General features: G+C 29.4%; 1 protein-coding gene across 1 annotated transcript; it reads left to right on the top strand.

Annotated features, from left to right (window-relative positions):
* Positions 1-9,383: 9,383 nt before the first annotated feature.
* On the top strand, positions 9,384-21,284 carry LOC111637284 (breast cancer type 2 susceptibility protein homolog). Its single transcript, XM_023382757.1, has 6 exons — positions 9,384-9,498; positions 12,770-12,872; positions 17,122-17,224; positions 19,999-20,163; positions 20,239-20,421; positions 20,539-21,284. Exons 1-6 carry the CDS (start codon positions 9,384-9,386, stop codon positions 21,061-21,063), a joined length of 1,194 nt encoding a protein of 397 aa, XP_023238525.1. The 3' UTR covers positions 21,064-21,284.
* Positions 21,285-24,657: the final 3,373 nt, after the last annotated feature.

Genomic DNA, 24,657 nt, shown 5'->3' with positions numbered 1-24,657 from the left:
GTGTATTTTATTATTATTTTTATTTTTAAGCTAAAATAATTTTTAATATTAGTGTTGAATTTCATAATAATTGCATTATTATAAACTTGTACTGACTTAGTAATGGAATAAATTTTTAGTATTTATGTTGGTTCAATATTACAGCAAAAAGTTTTTAGTTTTTAAATTCTGATATAATTATTATAAATTCATTATAAATGTAAATATGCATAGATGACTGATAATTCTTTGTTTATTACAATCAATTAAGTTTCTTGATTAGATATTTTTCAGATTTTTGATCAAACAGAATTTCTCATTTAATCTATATTTACAAGGTCTGTTCAAAAAATATGCGGACTGACATCATAAAACAAAATGTACTTTATGTAGAAGTTACATGTCTGGGTTCCCTTCATAGTACTCTCCTTCCGAACACACACACTTATCCCAACGGTGTTTCCACTTCTTGAAACAGTCCTGGTACGCTTCTTTTGTGATATCCTTCAACGCCTTCATCACATTTGCCTTAATATTGGGAATCATCTCAAATCTTCTTCCTTTCAAGGGTCTTTTGAGTTTGGGGAACAAGAAAAAGTCACAAGGAGCAAGGTCAGGTGAGTAGGAGGGATGGGGAAGAACAGTGATTGTGTGTTTGGCCAAAAACTCACGAGTTCTGAAAGCTGAATGGACTGGAGCATTGTCGTGATGGAGAAACCAGTCGCCACTCTTCCACATTTCTGGCTTTTTGTGATGGATGGCATTCCTCAGACGTTTCAGAACTGATGACATGTAGTAAGTCTGGTTCACTGTGGAGCCTTGAGGGAGGTACTCGTGATGAACAACACCCTTAGCATCAAAGAAAACTGTCAGCATCACCTTGACATTGGATCGAACTTGGCGAGCTTTTTTGGGTTTGGAGGACCACTTGAAACATGCCGTACACTTCATAGCAACATCACCATAAGCCGTCTTGAGCATAGCAAGATTTTCCAAGTTTAACACAAAATTTCACAGCAAGTCATTGGTTGCTCCATCAGGTAATTCATTCTGAAATCTGACAAGCGAAAAAATCACACTTCACTAAAAACCGCATAGCTAATCAACAAATCAAAATATCTGTAATTGGGAAATGACTTTATCACCAGATGATCTGTACAAGCCTAGCGACACCAAGCAGATTTCCCCGGAACCAACTGGACTGAGCTGAGCTGCACAATTCAAACAGTCTGCGTATTTTTTGAACAGACCTCATAAGCAGTTCAATTACTAGAAATGTCATTGTTAATATACATAGAAGGAAGAAGCATTAGATATTTAGTCAATTTGTTGATATTTACTAATATAACATAAAAATCATTTGTTAAGCGTTTTTTTTATTTTTAAATACTCAAATTAANTAGAAGATAAATAAATGTGAATAATTTTTTTATTTCATAAAATATTTGTAAATATTTATATCATTATTACCTACAAGAACAAAAAACAAGTACCATTAATTAACCATAAACAAATCATTCAATCTCCTCATGAACTTTTTAAAGACTTTCAAAAAGCTGAAGAATTAAGACAAAAAAAGTGACCTATGAAATATTTTAATCAATAAATAGCTGATATTTTTTATAGTTGCATGGATTTGATATACAAATATTTTTATTGTTATATTAATTAATTAATTAATTAAATTAATAATAATATCTACTGTTTACTGCAATACCATAAAATTAGCATATTATAATCTTTCTTAAAAGAATTGAAATATGGTAAACTTTCACATAACACTTGAAATAGTTAGTTAAGTGTTGTCAAGTTGAATTCGACTTCTGGTGACATTATGGATAAACTCTTGCAATCTTGTCCTATCTTGTTATCTTTTTTAGGTCTTCCAAGGTCAGGCTGCTCGTCTTGTTGACATGGATACATGTTTCCACCTTGTTCTTTGTCTTCCTCTTCTTGCTTCCTCCAACTTGCCTAGCATATCTTTTTGAGTCCTTTGTCTATATATATTTTGGATCCAAAATATGACAGGCTCTGCTTGCATATTAAAGCCTCAAGTATATATTTTGGCTTGATCTGGTCTATGACTAATTTGTTTGTTTGGCAGTTCATGGTATTTTCAATAGATGTTTCCAAACCCAAATCTTGATTGCATCAATCCATTTTTATTCTCTTGTTTTTACAGTCCATTTTTTGCAACTGTACAACATCGTAGGAGAGACCATAACACTATGGTCTTGTTGTTTAGTTTGATTTTTTATTGCTGTGGACATTCCTGTCTGATATGTCTCTGCCCACATTACTTTTTCCAAATGTGTCATGGCCTTTCTTCCAAGGGATATCCTTCTCCTTATTTCCTTAGCATATTGTCCCTTCTTTTCTATTATAGTGCCAAGATAGATGAAACTGTTGATAACCTAAATCTTGTCCCCACCAACCCTAAACTCATTGGGGTCAATACTCAACATAAAATTTTGCCTTATTTATGTTTAATTCTGTCTTTTCACTTTCTGACTATATTCTCTTGATAACAAGCTCCAGTATTTCTTTGCTTCCTGCTAACAAAGTGGTGTCATATGCATATCTTAAGCTGTTGATATGCTGGCCTCCTATATTGATTCCAGCTGCCATCTCATCTAGCTTTGCCTCCCTGAATATAAATTCTCTGTATAGGTTGAACAAATATGGAGATAATAGACAACGTTGATGCCCTTTTTTTCCAGTGTTAAACTACTAAGAAAACTTACGAATATATTAAATACTTCTTGTATATAATTGATAATTTATAATAATACCATTGGCCCAATGACATAACCTGAATGTGTTCATTTTAATTAATGTTAACTTATTATTATTAAAAACTAAATCTTCTACCATAAGCTGGAACTTTTATAAACTGTATAGAAAAAACACACCTTTTCATACGTTTTCTGCACTTCTTAATAGTTCTAACAAATGTTTTTGGCTTGATTTACAAGTCTTCTTCAGGTTAGAAGCCATTCTATTTAGAAGGAGTTATGCTATGTTCCAAAATGGAACAATTCAACGTTTCTTTAAGGTTATTTAAATTTTTTATGTTATAACTTTAGATTTATAAATTTAAATAAAATTATTTATTGCAAATATAAAAGAACCTATATTAAATACTAAGCACATAGAGGCAATTAATAAAAAATTATTAATTGTTTAAGTACATTTAGATAAAAATGCTTGCCAAGCTTGCAATATGCTAAGGCTTTCTCTGTTGTTAATGCAGAGCTGTTAGCTTGCTACTTTATAGATGTGGATGTTTTCAATTATTCTTAATTTTTGCACATAAAATATTTTTCTTAATAATTTTGCATCTTTCCAACATGGATCATCCTAGGCTTGCTTGTATATTGGGCTAAGGCAGTGTTATAATTTCCTTTAAGGATGTCATATTTTTGTTCTTTTATTCTGGCCTCAATCAATCTGTTAGTTAAGCCTATATAAGTTAGGTGTTTAATAAGATAATGAATTACAACAGAATTAAAATAATTTTTTAAAGATTTAATANTATGTATGAATAAAGTATGCTCAGTATGAATAAAATAATAAGTAAAACAAAGAAAAGAAATATTATTCTAATAAAAATGAATAACTGAAAATTTTGAACAATACAAAGTACTATACATAATAGGAGAAAGCATCCAATTTAAATACTTACACTTTACTACTTATTGGATTAAGGATTGCATTACTGGTAAACTGATTTATTGGTTTACTATTAATCAGGTAAAAATGCATCAATAAATATGCCAGTAATTTGATACTTTTTATTGGTAAATTTGGTAAAAATAGATAAACATATAATAATATTTTTGAAATTAAATATTTATATGTATATACTTTCATGTATATATATATTAAAAGACATAGAAGTTTCAAATGTTTTTATTTAAACTATAAAAGTAGTTTACATCATTTATCTTTTAAATTACCACTTTACAAGTTTTAAAATATCATATTACATCATTATGCTGACAGTTTGGCAATTTGTTTTGTTAGCTGTAATATCTAGAATGTATTTGCAGTTTTAGTTGGCAAAATAAAACAATTTTACCTGAATGTGAGCATATGCATTGACCACTTTTTAATCACAATGACTGAAAATTATAGTATGTTCTATTTTTACAAGCAAGAAAGGGAATTCAATTGATGTAGCACACTAGTGATTGTTACTAGTGATCACTGTTGTGCTAATTTTTGCATTTGGAGTCAAAATTTAAAACTTACCAATAAGTTAGCAGTAAACTGATAACATTTTGACTTTACAGGTAAGAAAAAATTATTATTATTTTTATTATAGGAAATTTCCTATCTATATGACATGTGTTTATTATTGCTGCTTTCTATAGCATAATGTATATGCTGATGTAAAGCCCTAATGTTACAAGACTTTTCTGTAGTGTATGTGGCCTGATTCCTGTGCAACAAAGGACTATTGATGTAATAATTATCTTACATTTTCCACAGATGCTTTATTTTGTGGGAGAGTCTGAGTATTTATTTTTCAATGTATGTATGTTGAGTATTTAGAACCTATGATATATGTGACTTTTCTGTGTCAACAAATGTGATGTCTGGTCTGTTGTGATGGATTGTTTTGTCTTTGATTAAGACTCAGTCACAGTATATTTTATGTGTGTTGTTTTCTATGACTGACTGAGATATGTATTTTTAATAAGGTTTCTGGATGCATAATAGTTTGTATTTGTAAAGTTTTAGATATACGAGGGTTATTTAAAAAGTAGATAACAAGAGCTCTCATGAGTGTCATATTCCTCCTCTTGTTCAAATTTCCCATTAGGGCAGCAGCAGAAGACTGCAGCTTTATCATACAGGCATTAGGTGGCACAAATGTTGCATCAGACTCTTGCAATGTCATTTTGAAAATGGTTGCACTCACGGAAAAGTGATCAAACATGGAAGTGTGTAGTGTGATTTGGTCTGAAGGGTAACTCACCAATAGAAATTCATTGTCAACTTGCTGAGGTATATGGTGGTAATGTCATGTCACAAAAACAGGTGTGGGTTTGGTGCACTGAGTTTGATAAAGACAGGACAGATGTGAAAACTGAGCAAACTGAATTGTTACAGTGTTTCAAGTGGGAGGTACTGGAACATCCTCCCTATAACTCCAACCTGGCACCCTATGATTTCCATCTCTTCAGACCATTGAAGAAACATCTGGGTGATAGGAAATTCCAAACTGATATGGAAGTTCAGCAAGCCATCATAGCATGGCTGAAGGGACTTGACATAGATTTCTTCTCTGCTGGTATCGATGCCTTGGTATATCGTTGGAATAAATGTTTGGACAAGCATGGTGACTATGTTGAAAAATATGTACCCAGTGCCATAATAATCTGTATCACTATATCCTCCTGTAAAATAAAATTTGTACAGGAGAGCTCTTGTTACCTTACTTTTTGAATTACCCTCTTGTTACATTTGCTATTTGGTTAGGTTGATGTAAGTAGTCAGTTTTTATTAAGCTTGCAACCTATATCAGGTTGCAATCTTGATGTCATATAGTTTCATGCATATGTGACATTTTCTGCAAGTGTTATGTTTTTTTAAGATGTACTTTCTGTAGTTTCTTGTATTTATGGCTTGGTCTTCTACAGCAATCATGAACTCTTCCCTCTCTACAAAGAGATAGTTACAAGTCAGTTCCATCGGTTTTAATTTATTATTATTGTAATTGTTGTTATGTATGAATAAAGTATGCTCAGTATGAATAAAATAATAAGTAAAACAAAGAAAACAAATATTATTCTAATAAAAATGAATAACTGAAAATTTTGAACAATACAAAGTACTATACATAATAGGAGAAAGCATCCAATTTAAATACTTACACTTTACTACTTATTGGATTAAGGATTGCATTACTGGTAAACTGATTTATTGGTTTACTATTAATCAGGTAAAAATGCATCAATAAATATGCCAGTAATTTGATACTTTTTATTGGTAAATTTGGTAAAAATAGATAAACATATAATAATATTTTTGAAATTAAATATTTATATGTATATACTTTCATGTATATATATATTAAAAGACATAGAAGTTTCAAATGTTTTTATTTAAACTATAAAAGTAGTTTACATCATTTATCTTTTAAATTACCACTTTACAAGTTTTAAAATATCATATTACATCATTATGCTGACAGTTTGGCAATTTGTTTTGTTAGCTGTAATATCTAGAATGTATTTGCAGTTTTAGTTGGCAAAATAAAACAATTTTACCTGAATGTGAGCATATGCATTGACCACTTTTTAATCACAATGACTGAAAATTATAGTATGTTCTATTTTTACAAGCAAGAAAGGGAATTCAATTGATGTAGCACACTAGTGATTGTTACTAGTGATCACTGTTGTGCTAATTTTTGCATTTGGAGTCAAAATTTAAAATTTAGCAGTAAACCAAACCAGTAATATTTTGAAAATTTGTTTTATAGGCAATGGAAAAGTAATTTTTCNATTTTTGTAGATTTTTAAAAGTTTTATTGAGTATAATTGTTAGATCTAATATAGAGTAAAATTTATTACAGCAAGACATAAATAAAAATAATTTAGTGCGCTCAAGATAAAAGTGCTAAAGGGATGTATAAATAAAACTGTGTACTCAAATGGTATTGTAATACTAAAATATTTATTGTTATGTTAAATATTTACTTGCTGAAAAAGTTTATGTAAACTTTTGTATTTTATAGTACTGAAGAGGGACCTTTTTTAGAAAAGGACCGAAATGCATCTATAGTAATAGAATAAAGTGAAATCATTGCTAAAGCTGTGTGATAGTCTACCGCCAATATTAAAATTTACATTTTAAGTGCGGATTTACAAAGACTTTACAATATATAGATTTAACTGTGTTTTACTTATTGTAAATTTGTCTGTGATTAAGTCCTGCTAGGTCTTCAGCATAAATGTGTATTTACCTGAAAGTGTTGGATCTGATTGTATCCAGTTTGATAATATGTGACTATTTAGCTAGTGTAGTTTTCCTAATTTTGATATTTATTTTGGATATTTATGGCCTCAGTATAGAATCTATACCTATTAATTTAGTATTTTTCGGAATAAAAAAGAGAGAGTAAGTGTATGTGTTGGTCATAACTAATTTATATATTGTCAATATTAAATTTGTATTTACACAAATACTGAGTGAAAAATTATCTAATATGCATGAAATAGTATTACTTCAGTGAACAGTCTTCTCAGTCTTCTGTTAACTTCTTTTTAATATTTTTATGTTTTTTTAAATGAAAATTTGTTTTCAATGTAAACTGTAAAGTGCATAATTATATCAGGAAATAAGTACAGTATTAGTTAAAGGCATTTTGATGTTTCATAGTATAGTAATATAGAAAAGACATTTGGTCAGTTTATAAAAAATGTAATGGCATACTTTTTCAGTTATAAAATTGAAAATTTTTACTCCTACAATTTAAAATTTGTCTTCATTAATCAAAAACATACATTAGCACAAAAAATTATTAACATGCAGCAAGAGAATCATACTACATGAATACAGTCGACCCCCCCCCATAACACAATAGATACGTTCAGAGTTTTATGAATCCAGCTTTTACGAGTCCAGCCAATCACAGCCCGGCACGTATGCAGTTTACAGACTACGGCTGTTTGAAAGGTTTCTTCCATAAAATTGATCGATTCTAGACTAATTCGACTCAACATTTCCAAAATAAGTATAATTTTTTGGGAATAATCCATATAAACTATGCTATAAACAAAAAATTGTAGGATCACTTATCGAGTGTACACCGTTCGACTACGCCGTTGCTTAAGCTTGTTTACATCGTGGAGATTGTCATCGAATGGCGCTCGCATGCTTCCTGATAAATTATTTTTTTTTGTGAAAAATTCGCTGAATTTTGGAGACATTATTAATATAAATATAATTTTTATGGACGTTAAATAATAAGTGGTTTTTAGTAGGTCTGCTGCTCGTTTAAACTCAACGGTTTGTGCAATCCTGTCGTGACATGAGTTGGCGATGACGTTTTACCGAATTATAGGAGTTTTTTTAGCATGTTTGTATGAATACTGTCGCAATTTTTTCACCGTGATATAGGAATCCTAACTACATGAACTTGTGTTATGGGGGGGTTGACTGTACATAAGTAGATGCTAAATAACCAAAGAGATATTTTAATGATTTTGATTCTAATTTAAAATTAAATACTTTATAAAATTTAGTAATTTTCATAATATAAATAAAGATTTAATTTTGGAGAATGTTTAGACTGAAGAATTTGTTAAAATTAATCTTTATTCTGTTAAATCAAAAGTTATTTGTTTAATTTTTAAATGAAAAGTTTTTAAAATCATATTATTATGAAATAAAAAAAATAAGGTTGCGACTTAATTTAAATGAATTTAATAAATTATATTTATTTTTATTTTTACTATTGTTCATTATATTAGTTTGCAATATTTTTACAGATGTAATCTCTTACCACTTCTTTCTTTGTTTTTATTTTATGTGAAGGTTCTTCCATTGATACAATGTAAATTCCAAAAACCAAAAACATTGTGTTTTATTTAAATTAAGTTGGAGATTTTATGCATAATTAATTGTTTTTTAATTTATTGTTTTCTTTTATGTTTTAAAAAGTTTTTTTATTGGTTTTGCAAGCTACTCTAAATATTGCATGTTTAAAACAACAATATAGCTTTTCTTGTATTTTTTTTAAATGTCTGTATGCTATAAAATGAATGCATTCTAAATTTTTCTTAATTTTTGTATAGAATAATTATCTTAATATTCTGTACTGTTAAACCAGACATCCTGAATATGGACTGTTTGTTAGGGGTGTAGAAAAATTTCAGACTCAAAATTTCCCCAGAATATAAATTTTGCATACAAGATTTTTCTAAAAATTTACACACTATCACACAAAATAAAACATTTTATGAAGAATTGACTAATAACTATATTAAGGTGACCAACTTTTTTACAATGAAAAGGAGAATACTAATAAATTGAAGAAAAAAATATCATAAATAAAAAACATTTTATTCATTGCAACAATAATTCACTATAATAATCTCTATTGCATGCATAGGTGCCATGTCATGTTTCGATAAGAAGTAAACAAAGCCATTTGTGTGCGCACTCTCTTTCTCTTTCAATGTCTCCTGTGCGAAGAGCATGCGTCTCATAATTGCATCTCGTTGCATTGTATAGAGCCTTGATGACTCGTCATGTTAAATACAAACATGTCATATCACATCACATGCAATGGATTGGTTCAGCATTGATCAAATACAGAGATTTACAGATTAGCCTTCAAATAACAAAAAGGAGGACATGTAGGAGGACACTTTTCGAGAACTTACAAAATGAGGATGATTGGTCACATTACTATAGACCAGGCATGGCCAACATATGGCCCGCAGGCCAGATCCGGCCCATCTAATGAATTTATGTGGCCTGAGATCAATCTTTCGATATTAGGTACTGAAGTCTGAATAGCTCAATGAAAAACTCTGATGTTTAAAAAAAGAAAGAAAAAAAAAACGGTCAACAACTCACTGTGCGTTTAGAGTTAACCCTCCATTACAAATCTCTTAAGTACAGCGTAGAATGTTGATAAAGATGATAATGTGAAAAATGTATCTGTAATCTCTATGTATTTATACAATTTAGTCTCTATGGGGTGACACTGCAATGAGATCTCGCACCACCTCAAAATCTTCCTAGGGTAGCCTCTGGTTCAGCCCATGGAAAAAGTTTTCTTTCCAATTTGGCTCAGGGCAAAAACTGTTGGCCATCCCTGCTACAGACAGTTGATTCTGCTTAATTGGGACACATTAAGACTAATCTATTTTGGCCCAATTAAGCGGACTCCCCAATTAAACAAACTAATAATAAATTCTAAAATAAAATATGTAATACATAGGTAAATAAATAAATAAGTAAAAAGTAATAATTAGGTTCCTATTTTAATGCTTTATTAAATCAAAATACAGAAAATATTTGAACTATAAATTTGCCAGACTCACGACAATAGTATTACCAAATACAGTATTAGTAGTGACATATGCAAGGGTTGACCGTTCGATTCATTCCTGATCAAATGATTTTTCTTTTCTCTCTTTTTAGTTAGAACATGTTATAACTAAAACGGATTGTCCAAAAATCACTTTAGGGTCTTTCTTTGAGCACAATTTCCTTTACTTGGAGATGGGCCACTTTGGCAGGAGCGTCCATAGAATCCGCCAGCTCCGGATGCTGGTCTCAATGATTGAATGGCTGCTGTTCAAATTTAGACATAATCATGCACACAATACCTTCCAAGGAAACTAGCTATCTTCAACTCAGTCGAGAGACCTTGAAAAATTGTCCAGGGATCTTTGTCCCTTTGCTTTTAGAGGGATCGTCTGGTCCAATCTGGAGCAGGGTCAGTAGCTTGCATTCAGGTCCATCTCAGATAAGATTCCCGTGTGATACATCCCACTATGGTGACCCCCTCTTGAAAAACTGAACTGCCTGAGCAAAATACAAAATCGCTTTGTCTCTGCCAATTGTTAGGCCTATATGACATTAGTGTACTACATAGTGTCAATATATTTTCGGAAGATCTCTAAAATATATCAAAACTTGCTAAATTATTTTTCTGTTACTGTCCGAATTAAGTAATTAAATTATGTATTAATTTATTAGTTTGGTTTCCATTCAGGTTTGGCCTAATAAAGTGGCTGCCCCGATTAACCAGTGGCTCAATTAAACAGAATCGACTCTAGTTTGGAAAATTCAGATTTAATTATAAAAATAATTTAATAGGCCTACTGTATAATTTGTCACAAAACACTAAACTAATAAATCAACTTAAAATTTTTTAGTTAAAAGAACTCTTCAATTTAAGCACTTATTATCTTCATAAGACAATATATATAGTTATTAATTTGATGTAATACATTGATTAATGGAAATAAAAATGAAGTCAAACAAGACAAGTGTCATCCATGCCATGATGACTTATTTTTAGTGTTGGAACATTAATGGTTTAATATCCAAAAACAAAATCTTTACGATGATAATTGTTGTGCAATGTTTTCTAAAAAGTTATTTAAGAAATGTGCCAATTTTTTTGCCAAAATTCTTTTAGAGTTTTTTGACAGACTTTTTCATTATTTTATTTCTTTTTGAAAATGCAACTATATTTTTATAACATTTTAAAATTTATTATAAAATAAAAAATGTTAACATTGAAATATATCTACAAAAAGTATGAAAAATAAAGGAAAATATGTGTAAAAGGACAATAAGATTTCTATCTAACTACTCAATCAAGACAATTGTGGGGGCTGATGAGGGGAGAAATAAAAAACTCGATGAACGATAATATGTGATATATATCGTCATCGTCTCCCTTGCTGTTTGGATTGCCGAGCGGTAACAATCAACGACATGTGGAATCAGTTGAGTCAGAGATAGATGCTTCATTTACAAACAACACAACCGTTTATTAAACACAAAAGAAGCTTACAAGATTTCCACGATCTTGGAAGTTCTGCGGCGGTTGCGGCCTCTGGGTCTTCCTCTCCTTTCCAAGATAGTCCCATTTTGAAGGAGTGTCCCTTGTTCGCGAATGAACCATTCCATCACGTCTGATGACTCCGGGACGATGCAGTTGACTTCCGTTGATGGAAAGATGTCGATCCGAGGTCGGGAGATGGAGACAAAGATGGATGCGAGACACACACACAACAACAGATCCGTCACTTGAAACTTTCGGGAGAAGAAGCCGTCGCGTCTTCGAATTTCTGGGGTTTTATCTGTTTTCTCTCAGATTTCCCCTTTCCGATTGGTCTCTCCTCGTCACCTGATGACAATTCGAAACCTTTCAAGGGCGCGGGAGAGGTCAAAATCGAAGTTTAATTTGATCTCCAACTGGAAATGGTCGACAGACTTACATTCTTCTATTGTTTAAAAGTTAGCGTCGCGTTTTCATAAAATAAAAATCTATCTCTAACTACTATATTATTTTCTTTATAACAATTATTTTAGTGTGAATTTTAGTGAGGGTTCGGACCTGTCCAGAGCCTCACACAATTCAGAAAAACATTTTAAATGCAGTTTATTAATATGCAAATTTTCCATGCAGAAACAAATGAATATTTTATTTTAATTCAAGTTGATAAGAAATTTTATCTAATAAATAGTGTTGAAAAGAGTTTAGAAATAAAAATGTAGTTTCTTCTTTGGTTCTTTTTAAAGCTCTGTTTCATTTTTTCATTAAAATCAAAACTGTGGTTTGGTAACCAAGACTAACAAACTTCTATTACATGTGCATACTCATGTAAGTAGGCAATGACATAACAGAAATAAAGTAAATATTGCTTCCCCACTATCCTTCTTTACTGGAAACCTGTAGTATGATCACCCAATGCACTATGTCTTACATTCATAATGTCTATACATGCTTAATTTGTTTTAACCTAGCATTCAGATATTGAATGTTTCAATTTCACTTTTAAAACACAGGATCTCTCTGCAACTTGGTGAATTTTTGTCCATAGTCTTAGTTGAGATGCTACTCCATTTTGTTGTAATGTTTTTGAGGCTATTGCTGTAATATTATTTTTCTACTGCAAATTTTTCAATGATTACTTTAATTTTCCTCAAACTTCATTTGCTTATTTGAACATATCCTGTGTTTTGTTATTAATTTTTTATAGATTTAAAAGATAATTAATTTTATTATTGTTTTTGCTTATTTTAGCTGCCTGTATATTAACTGTGTGGTCTCCATCAGAAAAATCTCTACAAATGTTAACAGAAGGAAAATTACTAAGGATATTTAATTTAATTCCTGGTACTAAGCGGTAGGCATTATATTTATATTTTTTAAATTAGTTCAGCAATTTTATTTTAACATCAAAGCAGTGTATATTACCATCCATTTTTATGGCCATCATAATTAGTTTCTGAAATTGTTTTTAAGCAAATCATCATAATAAACCTAGTGATTTATTTCTCAACTCAAAGCCTGAGAAATATACAATAAATCACCAAATGATCGCCTTAATATCGGGCTATAATATGGCTAATTAAATGATTAGTATAAAGTAATTTGACATTAGAGGTAGATGTTAGGTGCCATCTCTTAAGTAAATTAATAATTACAAATTAAATAAATAAATTATTAAATAAATTTAGAACCTTCTGGAATAAAAGAACTGGCCTGGGACGGGGCTTGAACCTGCAACCTCCGCTTGCAGTGCTGTGCGCTTGCCAGTTATGCCACCAAGACCCCGAGCGAGTCTTCGCTTCCAGAAGTATATTAGATTAAATATAACTTTACTTGGTTAAATACATCACTGACTGGGGACGACTTCATCACCCACGACCCCAACGGCACTCAGCCAGTTAACGTAATACCCGGCAAGGTATATATATATATATAAATAATAACAACTCAAAGCCCAAGAAATATACAATAAATCACCAAACAATCGCCTTAATATTGGGCTATAATATGGCTAATTAAATGATTAGTATAAAGTAATTAATATGGCTAATTAAATGATTAGTATAAAATCTACCTCTAATGTCAAATTACTTTATACTAATCATTTAATTAGCCATATTATAGCCCAATATTAAGGCGATCGTTTGGTGATTTATTTTATTTCTCGTAGATTTAATGCAATAAATTGAGATTATACTATTGGAAATACAGTTTAAACTGTATAATTTCATACTCTGAGATAACCAATAAAAAATATGGTGCTTTGATATAATATTTCATAGTCATGATAGAAAATATATACAGTCATAAAAACTGGGAATAATGAAATAGGTTTCTGCTATGCAAAATCAAAGAAAAGAATTTAATAATTTTCTTAAAAATATGATTATGTTGGTCACATGTTGCTTTCTGTTCAGAATTAGTTTTTAGTATTTAATAAATAATTATTTTGAATAAGTTGTGATAAATTAGAAAGCTGATTTATCATCTTTCAAAATATTTTACTGTAATGCCAGAAAAACTGCTGATGTTTACATCAAAAAAAGTTTCATTTAAGTTTCAAGTTTCATATATAATCTATATAACATATAATTATATACAGCAAATTCTCATTTAACAACATTGATAGGTTCTTGGAAACTGTAACATTAAGTGAAAATAATGTAAAACAAAATTAATTTTACTTTAAGCTAATGTAAACATGATTTTATTTTGTTGATATTATTCTAATTGGATTATGTTTGCAACCTCCAGCATTTATTTTCTTTGTTGTAGAATCAATTTTACTGTTTATAAAAAAAATTTGACAACAATAATTGTAAATGATTATAAATGTACTTGTATCTTTCCTTCATGATATTATAACAAAATGACATTAAATGAGGACTTGCTACCCATATATATATCAATTACCTATGTATCATTCAAATTGATACATATGTAACTTGTAAATTCTACAATTTTATTTATAATAATAAATCACACACACCTGAATTTTTTGCCGAGTTATTTTTGTTTATTCCAAACGTTTTCGGCCAATTCATATAGGCCATCTTCAGGTTTTAATAGTTTTCGTTGTAATGGAATCATTCGTTCGAAATTCGTTTGAATTTGAACTTATTACAACTTTTATGTATAATAAATAAATTAAACTAAATATATGATAAAATGTAATCTAAAAATCGCGTTTCAATTTAACAATAAAATAAAAGAAAATTTATAACTTTGAGTTTGAAATACTAAAAACTCCAGAACATGAAAATGTTTATGGATTATTAAAACCCATATTTTTCTCAATTTTATATTTCCAAGCCGTTGGTAATGCTTTTGCATCTTTTGCATTTAGGCATCTGTCCCTCATCTTACTTCTGTAAATCTCTATTTTCTCCATTTCCATTGCGATGGAAGGTGAGTGTCCCGTCCTAACAATCTTGGCTTCATCCCATTTGACTACTGATCCGTCTGCCTGTGCCATACTTGCTAATATCGTACTATTCAGTTTTTTATTTATACTATATTTGTGCTCCTTTAGTCGTACTTTCAGGTTTCTTCTGGTTACTCCGATATACTCTTTCTCAATACCTAATTGTTGGTTCTCAAAGGGTATACTGTATACACCCGGTTGGTCTTCTAAATTAATTTTGTCCTTGTCGTTTCTTAATAATCTATAAATATTGGGTGCTCTTTTATATATTATCCTTNACATCCATTTCTTGGATATTAACATGGAATTCAAATTAGGAAACATACAAACGAACGTATATTTAAAACCAACACACGCTCCTTTATACATACCGGCATGGTCAAAAGACCCATATAAATATAAATTATCTGCGTTTAAGGCACTGATCAAAAGGGCCTTCCTGTACTGCACCAATGTACAAGACAGGGATAAAGAAATTAATAGAATTCAACAGATAGCAAGGACTTTAGGATACAGAAAGTCCACAATCATAGGCCTTGTAAAAAGCTACGGTAAACAAAAAGCTACGAATCCAAACCATAACAACAATACTACATTCAATAAGTTCACATACAATGAACAAACGAAGAAGGTGGTGAAGGAATTAGGAAAATACAAAAATGCAAGGATAATATATAAAAGAGCACCCAATATTTATAGATTATTAAGAAACGACAAGGACAAAATTAATTTAGAAGACCAACCGGGTGTATACAGTATACCCTTTGAGAACCAACAATTAGGTATTGAGAAAGAGTATATCGGAGTAACCAGAAGAAACCTGAAAGTACGACTAAAGGAGCACAAATATAGTATAAATAAAAAACTGAATAGTACGATATTAGCAAGTATGGCACAGGCAGACGGATCAGTAGTCAAATGGGATGAAGCCAAGATTGTTAGGACGGGACACTCACCTTCCATCGCAATGGAAATGGAGAAAATAGAGATTTACAGAAGTAAGATGAGGGACAGATGCCTAAATGCAAAAGATGCAAAAGCATTACCAACGGCTTGGAAATATAAAATTGAGAAAAATATGGGTTTTAATAATCCATAAACATTTGCATTTTCTGGAGTTTTTAGTATTTCAAACTCAAAGTTATAATTTTTCTTTTATTTTTATTGTTAAATTGAAACGCGATTTTTAGATTACATTTTATCATATATTTAGTTTAATTTATTTATTATACATAAAAGTTGTAATAAGTTCAAATTCAAACGAATTTCGAACGAATGATTCCATTACAACGAAAACTATTAAAACCTGAAGATGGCCTATATGAATTGGCCGAAAACGTTTGGAATAAACAAAAATAACTCGGCAAAAAATTCAGGTGTGTGTGATTTATTATTATAAATATATAGCATTGCTGAGAAGGTAGATAGATTCTACAATTTTATTTTATTATTACCTTTATTGATCTTGTTCTTTAATTTAATTATATTCATATGAACTTTACGTTCTATTTTCCCTTAGAAATAGACCAATGTATTTGCTTCTTGATCTAGTTTGGTTTTCAAATGTAGTTCAACAAACTGAGGTCTTGTTAATACATATTTGTTTTGGATGCTTTCTGATTCCAACTTGGGAATCACTTGATTATTCTCTTCTGTTTTTTGGCTTTTCTGAATGTGATTCATACTTGAATCCATAGCATGTGATAATTTTTTGTCTTATTTAATGAAAGTATATTTTAATGAATAAATAGAACTATAGATAATTTAAATCTTATTCAGTATAAAATTAAAGATAAAAAGAGAGATTTATTTATAGATAATTGGTGAAAAAATCTCTGGTTACATAGAAAAAAATGAGAGATAGTATCCACAAGCTAATTAAAGCAAACCAGATTTATATATTTCTACATTATTCAACATTTATAAAGAGAATGTAAAAGAGAAGGCTTAAAGTTTTAAAGTAGAAATATAAAAACAAATATAAAACTAAGTACAAGTAGAGAAATTTACAAATTTTTAAAATTTTATCTGATTGATAATAAGTTTCTTGAATAAAAAATAGTGTTGAGCTTACTATTTTGAAAAATAGTAAATAAAGTAAATAACTATTTAAATAAAAATTAAAATTTTTTAAATTCTTTTAATTTAAATAAATTTATAACATCAAATTGTTTTTCAGAAATTGGAAAAGGCAAATTCAGTTAAACAGCACAAAATTAACTGATTATGAAGAAATAAAAAATAGTTCTGATATAATAAAATCTCTTTATATTCCCAGAAAGGTGAGTTGTTATCTTAAAGTGAAATCATCATCATAAATTTTAGTAAATGTTAAATTTAATTCATGGCTTTCCAAGAAAGCATGGAAGGTAAAAAATATTGATTCCATTAATATTTAAAATATGTTTAGTTGGATAGATGAATTTGTAAACTTTTAGAGAAGTAAAAACATTAGATATTTAGATTTAATTTAAATTTATTGAAATATATTTATATTAAAATTTTCATGAAAATTATCCATAAAAAGATTTGTGTTCTGTTTGAAATGCAGAATATAAAACAAGCAATTATTTATTGTGACATCATCACAATGTCAGGCTGCTGTTTTTAATCATATTTTAAATTTATTTAATTTAAAATATATGCTTTCCACCTCAAATTAGTAGTGGCTTGCCCCTGTACATCATACTTTTACTTTAACAGTAGAATTGTGCCAGTCATGCCCACTCAGGAGAAGTTTTGAATTGAATTAACATGACTTCTGGTTTTCACCAGAAGTTTGTATATAGTACAGTTGACCCCCATAACACTGTTGATAATTCCGTTTTATATGAATTCCATGTTGTATGAGTCACTTAGATTTTACAAATATGTGAGCCATTCACAGCCTGGCACATGTATTTGTAAAATCTAAGTGACTCGTACAACATGGAATTCATATAAAACGGAATTATCAACAGTGTTATGGGGGTCGGCTGTATATAGTTAATCGGGCATCCTGCCCCTAAGGTTTTCATATGTTGTCTCATCTTTCATCTATCTAACTCCATTAGTGAGATTAAAGAAAGGTGGACAGACGACAATAGGAATTTATAGATATACAATTTCTTCAAATTGCAGCCCAATTTTTCAATTAATGGAAAATTAAGTTTTTTCAGTTAAAGAAAATTGTTTAGTTTTAAGAAGGATGATGCAATAAATATATTTAATTGCAACTCACAAACATAATGACCCTGAAAATGTATCAAATATTAATTTTCTTAAGATAATGTATGAAATTTTATTGAACACCACCTTACATTCTACCCTAATGAGCTATACATTTATTTCTAAAAAATATCTAAATTAAATAAATGTTAGACATATTTTTATACATGAAAATTCAATAGTGTAAACATCTTTAATAAATATGAATGAAAAGAAATATCTTTTGTTTATTTAATGCAATAAATACTTTCAGCTCAGTTGTGAACCTTTATTATTATTTTATTGCATAATAATTTTATTCCTATTCAAACAATTGAATTAAGTATGTTTTATTTTTCAGTTTTAATTCTATTTTATAAATTGAATTGTAATCTTAATAAATTCAAAACATGTTCATAGTAAAACTCATAGTCATGCATAAAATGTGTTACATTAAAAAATTTATCAAGCTAAGCAATAATGTTTGTTTGTTTCTCTCTGAATACTTGGTGGTTTTATTTTTATAGTCAAAGCCGATAATCTATATAAATAAAAATGTAAATGTTCGTTTGTTCACAATCTTAAATCTCCAAAAGTTCTTAACCAATTGCTTTGAAATTTTGACACAATATTGCATTTGAATACACACATGTTTTTATATTATATAGATGTCAAAATTCCCCCATGGGGGTGAGGGACAAAATTAAGGCTTACCATGAAGAACTGGTCTTCCATTATTCTGTTTTAGACATGGTTTTTTGTGTTTTTAATTGCGTTTTAATAGGGTGCATCAAGAGAATGTACACTAAGAAGGGATTTTTCGAAATTCCTTCTGTAGTTATACATTTATAATAGATACATTTCGAGCCACAGCAACACGTGGCTGGGTACTGCTACTTCCTTAATAAATGAGTTTATATTGATCAAATCTTTTACTTATTGAGATGATAACAGTTTTTTCATTTTGAATACATTTTTCTCTTAAGTTACTTTTATCTCAGATGATGTATTTTCTTTTGAATTTATGAAAGTGTCATATGAAAAACATTGCTTTTATAGTGGAAATTCTAAAATATATTTATTTATTTATATATTTTTTTTAACTCTTTACTCTCTGGGTACTAAAGGAGCTTTCTAATCATACCCATAATGGGGGTGGATGGATAGTGATGCATGGGAATTGACATCTGAGACAGACTGCCCATGAAAAATTCGTAAGGTTTCTAAGGATCCCATTCCCTAGACTAATATATTTTGTTGTTAATGATATCTTTATTAGGTTGCAATTTTCAAATTGCAAACCTATACATTTCCACTGTCATTCATCTGTCTGTTCTTTGTTAATCTCAAGAATAAAGTTAGATAGATGAAAATTGAGAGCATATATGGAAGTCTTAGAAGCCAGAGATCCCAATTAATTATATATGAATTTCCAGTTTAAACTGTAAGTTACATGATTTCAATTCAAATTTTTTTCCAGAATGGAGGTAGATAGCTGACTGGTATAACTTAATTGTTATCAGAAAAGTGATGTACAGGGTGAAACATACCTGAAATTGACACCAGATATGGAAAGCTTAGGACCCGGAGACCCAAATTAACTATATACAAACCTTTGGTTTGGACCAGAAGTCGTGTAATTTTTTTAAATTAAAAGATGATTAAAAATTGTAGCTGGCTGGCATTGTGACAATGTCACAATAAATAATTGCTCATTACATATCATTATCAATAAAATATTTGTTTTATACTCTTCCTTTAATTTAGGTAGTTTTTTAATTTCATTTTACAGTCTTAATTCTTAAATATTATTTTCACCTCATTAATACATATGATAAAAATGATAATATATTATTTATTATTTGTTAAGGTAACCAAGTTTTCAGAAATAAACAGTAAATCTGATTTTCAAGAATTTGATGTTGTGGGTATAGTTGTTTCAGTAGTTTCCAATGAAAATAGTTTACAACAGATTGTTTATCTGGGTGATGATGAATTCTGCTTTCTTGCAATAAAATTTCCTAAAGGTGTTGATGTAAGTATTTTTGAAAATATTCAGCTTTATAGATAAAATAAATTACAAGCATAAAATAAAATAAAAATTTTATAGGCTTTTGGTTTAGAGGATATGTTATTACCTGGACAATTTGTAGCTGCTAGCAATCTTTCTAACATTTGCAAAGATGGTCATCAAATTTCTACTGCTATGGCTACTGAATTATCATTATTTTCTACTTGTCCAAGAAGTCCAATAATGAAAGAAGCTATGCATCATTTAAAGACGTCAATACAAGTATTTTAATCAAATTTTATAAAGCTCATTTTTAACTTAAATTAACTTTTAACATGAATATTTAATTATTTATTAAATAAAATGAAATATTTATGTATATTACTCTGTATTTTTTAGGATGTTAATAATTTCGTAAAACAAGCACAAGATCAACTAGCAAATTTTCAGCTCAATCAGCTATTCAGTCCAGTTATAGCACCCCCAGCAAATATATCTCCTTTCATGAAGTTTCAAAAAGACATATCACCCTTAATTAATATAAAAAAATCAAATATTCCTATTAAACGTAAACTATATCCTGTATATAGTCCTTTGTGTTTAAAAACTCCAATATATAGTCCTCCTTTGAAAAAATCTAAAGATGATACAGACAACTCATCAGCAATTGTAGAAACAAAATATTCTCCGGAAGACTTAAAATCATCTGAAATAAAAGCACGAATTAGCATCCTATCTAAATATGGATCAGCTCCTCCACTTCCTCCGCTAACCAGTCCATCTTCAGCAAAAACAAAAATGCCATTCTGCCCTCCAATAAAAAAGGATGCTACACCATTAGGCTCCAAGAACAGAGGAATAAGGCAATGGCGAGGGAAGACTTTGCCCAGTCAACACATTAGTAAAGAACAGAAAAGTTCTTAAAAATATGTAACTATTTTTGGTTTCTTTAAAGTAAACATACAAAAATATAATATGCATGTAAATATAAAATAATTAAGAAAGAACATAAACAGACTTTCTTATGTAAATATATTTTTTTTATTATTAATTTAATGAAAATAACTTTATTTTGACACAGTGAATGCACTTGTTATCAAATGTTTCATATTTATAGTTTATATAAAAGAAGTGAAATTATATAAATAAACAACAAATAAATAAGTTTTATATCGTGTAATTTATTGATACCAAAAAGTTTTTCCAAAGTACATTAACATTTGTTTCAAAATATTTACTTAGCTCTTTAACTCAATGCTTAATAGAAATACATTTAATATAGATTCATGAGGTCATTGCAAATGATGTCAGTTTTATTAATATATTAACTTTTTTTTTGTCAGAAAAACAATTGACTATTTTCTAATATTAATCTTAACATAACAAACACATATAACAACTATATTAAAGTATGTAATTATTTATAGTAAAACAGTTGTTTTTCTAAAATTCAAATGGAAGATTGTTTTTATACTTTTTCATATGCACAAGTATTTATATTCATTGTTGGACTAATATTTATGAAGTTATAAACAGTAAATATAAATAATAATAACCTAACCTAACCTAAAATAATAAATAACCCAAATAAAAGATGCAGACTCATATTTAATTAGTAGAAATAATATGAAATCCTGGAGATATTTTTATTATACTTTAATTACCTATAAAAAGTCGTATTACTTGTTCTTCTTCATTGAAAATCTCTTTATTTAATTAAAATATTACAAGATAATAATAATTTAACATAATTATTGGACTTAATTTTATGCACATTGACAACAAAAAAACAGTTTTGCTGTTAGAAAAAATATTATTTTCAGGTTTACAAATTTAAAAGTAAATGATTATGGACACAATTTTGCAATAAATTTAAATCTTAAATATATAAATAATTCATAAAATGCCAGATCTAGATTATTTTATTTTTGTATTTTTCTCTCTGAATTATTTTTAGATGAACTCTTTTTTTTTTTATAAGGTTTTAAATTGATTAAAACTGGAATACACTCTATTTTTTAATGAAACTTTCACTTACCTAAGCATGACAGCATCAGGAAATATCACCTTCCACAACTCGACACCATAAAAAAAAACTGACATTTCGTCGTTGAACGGTGTTTACTCTTTTCTCATCGTTTGACACGCGAAAAATTGCAATTTTTAGCGGTCAGTTGACGAAAACATACATACGCTACAGTTAGGTGCGGTTGTATTTTCTAGAATACTGTCGAGTCAAACGTCTTTTATTGATTAAATAAACATTTAAAAAGATCAAACAATCTTTTTTTTTTATTATTTTGTCACGTAAAATGAAAGTATTTTTTATACATCACGTCGTGGAAGATTGTTGGACTAGAAACATTCTAATGTCTTTGGTGTTTTGATGGGCTGCGTGATGTCACGTTCAAGTGCAATTTGGCGAAGTACACTTTTATAATGTGTGTATTTGTAGCAAGCAAAAACTTCCATTATCGGATGTTGCCTCAATTTTCCATATTGAGTTTTAAACTGCTCAACTCTTTTTGAATGGAAAGTAGTTCCATACATTCTTTTACGTTAAACTTTTCGCTTTTAATTATATTCTGTCGCCTCGAAAGTAAAGAAAAATGTCTTAGGTATATGTAAGACGCGAATTATAAATTATGCTTACAAAGATGTCCACTTCAGCTGTCAGAATTATGTTTACCCTTTTGGTCGGCGTCACACTTTTAAGTGAGATATTAATTTCTGTCTCTGATTGTCTTACAAATACACAGGTGTATATTTTCACACACAACACACACAATACGTACACAACACATACACACAAGCACAAACATTGTTTGTTTGCAGAATTTGATTGATAGAGTGTTCCCAAGATATTAATCAAGTTAGAAAAACAAAAGTTAATTATCTAGTTAAACAATTTATCCAAACAAACTTAATTCGTTAATTTTTATTTGTTTTATTAGCGTTGTAATTGCAGTGTTTAATTCCCGAACAGTGAAGAAAATGAGTAAAGTATATTTTTCCTGTAAATTTTCTAATTCAATTAATAATAAACTAATTTGCATTTGCTGGCAATTAACTGGTAAAATAATTAGAAAAAAAATTAGCATTAGATCTTTATTAATGGAGATTTTGACTGTTAAATGTATAAGGTTACTATTGAAATTCTTATTTAATTAAAGTTAGACTTTTACGTGATTCTTTCATAATGTGAACAGAATGTGTGTATTCTGTAATGCATTTAATAAACAGTTGAATAATTATATGAAATGCTATGCCATAATTTCACATTGAAGCCATTGTCTGGGTATAAAAAATTCGTTTTTAAAGTGATTAGCGGAACGAAAATAGCCGTCCCTTACAGAGAAATTTATAAATTTAACAGTTTACACGAAACTAAATATCACTTAAGGCAATTTTAAACTATCGAACATTGTTCGGTACACGGCGGAGAGCTCATTTATCTATCTACCCGCAGCTACAATAAAGAATTAAAGCGGAACAGATTCGATATCTAAGGCGAAACATTCCCAAAAGGCATCAATATTTAGCAAAATAACGCTTATTAATGTTACATATTGTTAAAAAAAAATGTCGTTTTTACAGGCGATAGACCAAAGATGCCTTTGCATGAGTAAAGAAGAGGTCGAGAAAACGGAAAACCGGCGTGTTTCTGTCGCATTTTTTAAGCCAATCTGTCAGTTTAATCGAAGTGGAACATGCTGAGTTACTGTGGACAATGTGTTGATGGATGAGAGAATAGAATTGAGACACGTGTCCCTTCTGTTGACAGCTTGGATTGGATGGGAAGATAGGGATAAATGGATCAAAGCGGCGACTCAATTCAATTGTGGAGTGAAAGCTTATCTCTGACTATCGATCAGATTTTCAATTTTTGATCTCTTCGGTAGTTTGACGTGTTTCCAACAAAATTAAACTGTTTTCTCATTCCTATTTATTAATATAAACGGTATTTAATTCGCTTTAAATCTCTACAGCGATAATTACACTCCAGTGTATTAATTTTAGTTATAGTAAATTATCTCATCAACATCTCTAGATTTTATATTACAATTATTATATGCATTAATACTAATTATCGACATCAAAATACATTTTTACTGTATTATTTTTGCATGATTTTAAAGTTGGAGCTGATGAAGAAGTATCTGAGGATGGTGAAGATGATGTCTTCACTTATCTGCAACAGTTTTTTTTAATATTATGGCTCTATTCTTAGAAAACTTGCAGATAATTCTTATATATATTATATCTGACACATTTAGAGATTTCATAGATAAATATCAAAATCTGCAAAAGTTACGTATTTTTTAGGCCGCGGCACGCAACAATTTCATTATCAAAAGTATAAAACCATTATCAGTACATAAAATGTTCTTGTAAATGCAAAATATCTAAGATAATTAGGTTTACAGTACATAAAACTCGAAGTAATTAGAGAAATTCACTGGGTCGCTAGTTTTGGCTTGTCAGTTTACGAGATTTCAGATTTTACCTGAAGTTTTC

This window comes from Centruroides sculpturatus, unplaced genomic scaffold (assembly GCF_000671375.1).
Source record: "Centruroides sculpturatus isolate CEXI.00-Female unplaced genomic scaffold, Cexi_2.0 scaffold1004, whole genome shotgun sequence".
NCBI classification, from domain to species: domain Eukaryota; kingdom Metazoa; phylum Arthropoda; class Arachnida; order Scorpiones; family Buthidae; genus Centruroides; species Centruroides sculpturatus.
Note: the sequence above shows the minus strand (reverse complement) of the source record. Positions and strands in the feature narration are given on the sequence as shown.

What these genes read in the sequence shown, in the direction of transcription:
- LOC111637284 (XM_023382757.1), top strand. Translation starts at nt 9,384, where the DNA reads ATGAGGATGATTGGTCACATTACTATAGACCAGGCATGGCCAACATAT. An exon ending in TTAATTCCTGGTACTAAGCG is followed by an intron (nt 12,873 to 17,121) that starts GTAGGCATTATA and finishes ATTGTTTTTCAG; the next exon opens with AAATTGGAAAAGGCAAATTC. An exon ending in CTCTTTATATTCCCAGAAAG is followed by an intron (nt 17,225 to 19,998) that starts GTGAGTTGTTAT and finishes TTATTTGTTAAG; the next exon opens with GTAACCAAGTTTTCAGAAAT.